The sequence below is a fragment of the Lagopus muta genome, chromosome 2 (genome assembly GCF_023343835.1).
Source record: "Lagopus muta isolate bLagMut1 chromosome 2, bLagMut1 primary, whole genome shotgun sequence".
Classification (NCBI taxonomy): domain Eukaryota; kingdom Metazoa; phylum Chordata; class Aves; order Galliformes; family Phasianidae; genus Lagopus; species Lagopus muta.
In genome coordinates this window covers 88,520,662-88,526,942 of record NC_064434.1, presented here as the reverse complement: position 1 = coordinate 88,526,942, position 6,281 = coordinate 88,520,662, and the positions used below count along the sequence as shown (strand labels likewise).

The 6,281-nt window shown below is 51.0% G+C and overlaps 1 protein-coding gene across 2 annotated transcripts; it reads left to right on the top strand.

Moving 5' to 3' along the window:
- Nucleotides 1-1,855: 1,855 nt before the first annotated feature.
- BATF3 (basic leucine zipper ATF-like transcription factor 3) lies at nucleotides 1,856-5,998 on the top strand. Of its 2 annotated transcripts, none has more exons than XM_048935888.1 (3): nucleotides 1,856-2,003; nucleotides 2,626-2,730; nucleotides 4,753-5,998. In XM_048935888.1, the coding sequence occupies exons 1-3, from the start codon at nucleotides 1,968-1,970 to the stop codon at nucleotides 4,936-4,938; spliced, it is 327 nt and encodes a 108-aa protein (XP_048791845.1). In that variant the 5' UTR covers nucleotides 1,856-1,967; the 3' UTR covers nucleotides 4,939-5,998. The 2 variants fall into 2 exon arrangements, with proteins under 2 accessions (XP_048791845.1, XP_048791844.1); XM_048935887.1 differs by lacking the exon at nucleotides 1,856-2,003 and adding an exon at nucleotides 2,387-2,483.
- Nucleotides 5,999-6,281: the final 283 nt, after the last annotated feature.

The following is a 6,281-nucleotide window of genomic DNA, read 5'->3' as shown; positions in this document are numbered from 1 at the left end:
GTTTCCACTGAAATGTCACAACGTCCAAGCTTCTTATTTTTAACTTGGGGTGAATTGGTATTGCATCAAGAAACGTCTGGTCATTTTTCTTTATATAGCCTTTGAATTTTGTAAGGCAGCTCAATGGTGAAGGATGCTTGGGAATATTTGCAAACTTAGTTTGAATTTTGTAGTTATTTTGGGTGAGATTAAACATCTTACCATTTTTAGGACGTGCTGCCAAAGGCGTGCATGTTGCCAGGTGAGCCATCTATACCCAGGGAATCTTGCAAATCGGCCTTGTATCCACACACTCTTACTGCATGTAGCTTTTAAACAGAGGCGATGACACCCCTCTTCCAGAAATCTTCATGCAAACACCAACATGTGTTTGTTTGAAAGTTTGGGCATGTGGTGCTCTGGGACCCAGTTGTGACATACGCCACGCTTCCAGAGAGCCATGCTAAATTAAAGTTAAAGACAGCAACTCCAGTGTGAAGGCGTGTGGGCTGCTTCAGTGCAGACAAATGTTACTGATATGCTGCGATTATAAAATGTAAGCTCAGCAGCTCAGACTGCTTTCTGGGCTCGTTTTCTCTCCTGCATAGCAATGCTCTGCCCTTACTGCTGTGTTACTTGGAACTACTGTGTAGGCATTTCTACAGATGTACCAGAGATAGCTTTAATACCAAGCAGAAATTTGTTCCCACAAGCAAATTTTGATTTTTCATTTCCTTTGTCACTATGAGCAGACTGTACCCAGGTCCAGGAGGAACTCCCTGTGACCTGTCATTCCTTGTGGGGTCCTGTAAACCTCACTTAACAAATACAGGATGAATTCATACCAATAAATTACATGTGTCAATAAATAAATTTGAAAACTTATTGTGACTTAGCTCTGTTAGATCACCTGCTTGTGCAGCTGCTTCCAGGGTACGTGTGTATGGTTCCTGTACCAGCATGAACACTTCACAGGGGATCATTTCAAAGCCCCACTTGTAGGAAGGGGGCTTTTTTCTTCTCCAGACACAAATCTGCAAGCCTTCCCCATGCTGAGGGCCACTGGGACCAGCAGCCCCAATGGACCCTTTGGCTCACTTTCTGAAGTGCCTGGACTTTGTGTGTGTCCTGCAACTGCACTGGATCCACCAAGTATCTCTGAAAACAGTTCTGAGGCTCAGTCCTCCGTGGTCCAAGGAGCTTTGGGAAAGGTGAAGGCAGTGCAGGAGACAGAGGCGGGAGGTGCTGTGAGACATAGTGGGGAGAAGAGTTTCCCCACAGGGCAGCCCTGGTCAGGCTTTCAGCGATGCTGACCTCAATCTGACTCCTGGACTCCAGGCAGGGCACTTCTCCCATCAACGTGAACTGTCAACCAGATCTTCCTGGAAGGATGATCTATATTTACTCCATTTGCAGCCTGCAACTTCATTTTCACCTAAGCTGAATGACTCAGACTTCGGGTGAAACGAGAAGAATAGGGAAGTGGCCGATTTATGAAGATACCTGGGGTTGATGACCGACTGTACGGCAGCGTAGAGGCACGTTCCCTAGTGGGGACGTGCGGTTATCCCCGGGAGTCGCGCGTTTGTGGTGCTGTACGCGCACACACCGTAGAAAGGATGTCGCTGGGTATCTGCGGGGGCACACGGCAATTCACTTCCTTCAGAGTACAGGGAGAAGATACGCTTCAGTTGCGACGTAGGACGAGTGTTTAGAAGGATAAAAGCAGCATTGTTCGGGCTGCTAAAATGTTCCCGGCAGCGCGTTCGAACAGAGAGAGTTCTGTCCCGGCAACTGCGTTCTCTGCACTCATTGTCTTGCTTCGCCTTTACAAGAAACGTGCGGCATTTCCTTATTATTTAAAGGAACCGGGCGAGTAGCGAAAGTGAAAATCGCTGTATCCCAGCCCCAGTGCCTCGTCCTCACTCCAATGAACCCCTCCTTGCGCTCCTGCCCATTCTCTGAGGTCGTGCCGCTTTGGAAAGCCGATGTCGCACGTGTTCCGCGGCCAGGAGTGCGCGGGGGTGAGTCAGCCGCGCACACCTCGGGCGGCTTTTGCGCGGCATCTGCGCGGGATTCGCGCAGATACCGCGCAAAAGCCCCTGGGAGGCAGCGCTCGGGCCAGGACGGCGTTTTAACCATCGGAGGGGCGGCAGGCGCGGCCAGCCCCGGGGCTCTCCGGGGGATTTTCGGGCGGCTCCTGCCCGGCAGCGCCGCGCCACGGGGGCCGCGGGCTTCCCCCTGGCTGCCGGCGACCGGTCGGGCCGGGGCGCGGACCCTGCGGGCGCCACGTGAGCTCCGGACGGCTCCGCCCCGGGGGCCGCGACCGGGGCCCCCAGGTGCCGGGGCGGGGCGAAGCGGGGGGACGGCTCCGTGCCGCGGGGCCGGGGGAGCCCAACGGCGCCGAGCGCGGCGCCCCGGGGCGGGCGGCAGCCGGCGGGATGTCGTGCGGCGCCCCGGCGGCGAGCAGCGCGGTGCCGCGGAGCGCCGAAGGCGGCCAGCAGGTAGGGTAGGGGCGGGTAAAGGGCGGGTAGGGCAGAGCGGGGCGGCCGGAGGGGCTCTGCCGAGATTGGGTGCGGGAGGTAGGGGCTGGCTCGGTGCGCCCGCCCGCACCTTGACACCTAGCGAGCTGCTTCTATCTTCCAGAGCCACGAAGAAGATGATAAGAAAGTAAGGAGGAGAGAGAAGAACCGAGTTGCTGCACAGAGAAGTCGGAAGAAGCAAACGCAAAAGGCAGACAAACTTCACGAGGTGAGCGGGTACGCGGTGCTCTTGGGCGTGGAGCCCGGGACGCTCCAATAACGGGACGCCTTCGGCACGCCTGGGCCTGCCCTCGTGCGATCCGCCCGGAGCCGTCGGTGCAGGAGAGGCGGGCGCTGCCGGCTGCCCGCTGCCCGCTCAGGAGCTTCCCGGCGCTCTGCTCAGGTGGGGTGAAGCATCTCCGCCATCTGTGACAGCGGGAAGGAGGGAGGCACGCGGTGGTGCCCGCTACTCCCATCCCTGTGACCACCTGCCGGCTGGATCCCAGGCTTCTCAGGACTAAAGCAAACTCGCTTTCTGATGCATTAGTGCTGAACCGGGAGAGCTGACGGTGGCATGTGTGAATGCCTCGCAGGGAAGGTGGCGGTGCTGTGCTGTGTCATGATGCTTAGTGGCACTGCTGGCTTAACTCAATTCTGAAGCTGTGGTCTGAGACAGAAATACCCCGTTGAAAAGGCTTCTTAGGAACTCCAAAACCTCCAAACAAGAGAGCTGGGTGCAGTTACTGCTGTACTCGTGTGCTCTGATAAATAGCAGTGGGTGTTTCCAAAAAACCATAAAAGTATCTGATTCTTCCAGAAACTCTTAACGCTTCTCAATATTACAGTGCAGTGGAGTTTTATCATGTCACCATTGCAAACGCTGGAGAAGAATTGCTGTTCTCTAGTTCAGGACGTTTCCTCACACAGCAGTACTTTAGTTGCAGCTAGGGCTCAGCAGGTAGGTGTTGGTTACGCTGCCACAGTGGTGGCTTTGTCGGTTGCTCAGCGCCGGAGGCTCAGCACAGCCTCTTCTCTCTCTTAGGGTGGAAGGATCAGGCAGCAGAGGCCGGGAGGTGTGAGATGGAGAGCCTGGGGTTTGGTTTTTCCCAGATCTCCTCTGAGTCAGCACCCGAGACAGCCAGGTGCTGGTGTTTCTGTACAGGGGTAACCCCTGGCTTTTTTGGAGTCACTGCTGGGCCCTGCGCTGTCCCACAGCCGCTCTGGTGTTCCTGCTGGACTTGAAGCTTTTCGTCACGTTGGGAATCCATATACTCAGATCTGCAGGCAGATCTGGTTGCAGGCATTCTTCCCTAGTAAGAACAGTTTGATATTTTCTCCCCTGAAAATGGAACAGAACAACTGGAGGGCAACGCTTGTTCCGTGGACTTGAGGCACCAAGAGCAGAGTCAGAGCTGGGGATGCTGAGCCCTACTGGAGTTTGGCTACAATGATGTGTTCTGAGGATCATGTCTATTTTACTCTGTGTGAGTGTGTGCTGAAAGAGTGTGAGGAAGAGCAAGGGGATACAAACTGCCACAGCAAGGAAGGGTGGCACACATAGCATGAGGCTGCCCAGAGGAGCAGTGCATGAGAGGCATTCCCCTCAGCCCTTTGATGGCACGTGTAGGCTTTGAAGTTTGCTCTGCAGCTTTCCCCAGGAGGTGAGATCGAGTGGGCGAGTGCTGAGCCCCAGGCCAACAGTGAGGTGAGGACACCTGTGGGTTTTCCGTGGGCTGGCTCTAAACCTCGAGCTCTCTTCTCTTGGAGAGAGAGATGGGATGAGAAGTCTTGGTGGCAGGGACACTTGAGACCTGCAGTCAGCAAAAAATGTGACATGTGAGTCTCACATCCGTCACAGGTGCTTGTTGCAGAGTATCTCAAAACTCTCCTGCAATTATCAAAAGCTCATTGTCAGTGAAACCCTGGCTCAGAAACATCTTGGGATCACAATAACCAAGGCGGTGGTTGAAATCGCTTGTGACAAAGTGGGGCTTGGTATCAAGCTGGCACGATGCTCAGCTCTTTGTGCTTCTAAGTTCCTGAGCATTTGAACAGGTGACTGCAAGACATGGGCTGGAGGAGAGCAGCTGGCACCAGGCATGTGGTGCCAAGTGTGACGCCCAGCTGGTGCTTTTCCCCACATTGGCTTGAAGCAGGGCACTTCTTTCCTACAGTTACATGAATATACTCAAGGTGGAGCACTGAAGAGAATGTTTTGCCTATGAGTAAGCTTTTTTTCCCCTCCTTTCAGGAATATGAGTCTCTTGAGCAAGAAAATACCTCCCTGAAAAAAGAAATCGGAAAGCTAACAGATGAAATGAAACACTTGAGTGAAGTTTTGAAGGATCACGAAAAGATCTGTCCTCTATTGCACTGCACCATGAACTTTGTGACCGTGCCAAGGCCTGATGCACTCAGCAGCTGCCTGCCCAGATGAGACATCTCCTCAACCTGTGTGATGTGTGAAAGTGCCAGTAAAATGGGAGATGTGAAGAACTGCCTGCTTAAGGTGCAGATCTACCCTTGAAGAGGGCTGGACTTGCCCACACAGCTGTTCTCCACGTGTTTCGGTTTTCTGAATCTTGGGAAAGCATCAGTATAGGAAAAAAGACAGCTTGAACTACGACTGCTTTCTGTGGTAGAATCTCCGAGCCATGGTTTTGCGTTCAGAAATATCATGGTGCAGTGCAGCCCACCATCACCCAATGGAATGTAGACCGGGAAAAGTACCAGCGTCGGGCCGAGATGCCTTTCTCCCACACGCTCACCACTAGCAACCCTTTGTCAGTTGTCATCCTTTTGTATCAGATTCTGGCTGCTGTTTTGGTTGTTTTTTGGTGTTGTTTTTTCCTCTAAACAGATTTGGCTAATAAAAAAATGATGGCATGTTCTGTCTTTATGGTGTTCTCCACCTTCATCAATATCCAGTGCCCTTACGGCATCTCTGCTCTTTGTTTGCTGGCCAAATCCAATGGTCTAATGGTAATAATCTTCCTGTCAGTTGTTTTATTGTTTGCTTATCACTACTTCATTAGTCCTCCTTTTCAAATGCATGTAACAAATAATTTTTCCCAGTCTTCATTTCTATACTCTTCCAAATCATCAGCTCTGCCAACGTCAATACTAAAAACTTTTTCTGTCTCAAAATATGGCTCAGCCAACTTCCAATAATGGCTGCCTGCTTTGTATGGAGGAAAAGCAAAACAGAGTTTGCTTGTTTTATACATTGTTTTAAAGAGCAGATTATAAAATTTATTGGTTTAATGCACCACAGCCACTGGAAATGAACTGGAGGGTTATTTGCAATTGAGGGAATTGTTTGGATTTTTTTGGTGATGCAGTATCTTTATCCTTCATCTTGAATATTGCTTCTGTTAATGATAAGTGATAGAACAAGACTCTTAGGCTGAATGATTAGTTCCATATCCACGTGGCATGATTTATTGCAAGAAAAACATTGTTTTATTTCATCTTCAACTTTTTTTTTTAACAAAAAGAATAATTATAACAACATTAGTGAGAAATATAGAGAAAAATGTGCTTACTTCCCCTGAAGTTTCATAGAAGTGCCAAGCTCTAGAAATGTAAATGCTCTAGCCTGGTGTCCAGCAAGGAGTTTTTTTCACAGTGCTTCCCAATGAAAGAGCGTCTTCAGGTAATAAAAGGCTCCATCCATTAGCCAGCTCTCTCACTTTGGCATTCCTATTTTTTCACCTTAGCTTAGGATATAAATTTCTTCACTCAGGTGGATCTGTGTATTTATCAGCAGAACATCATATG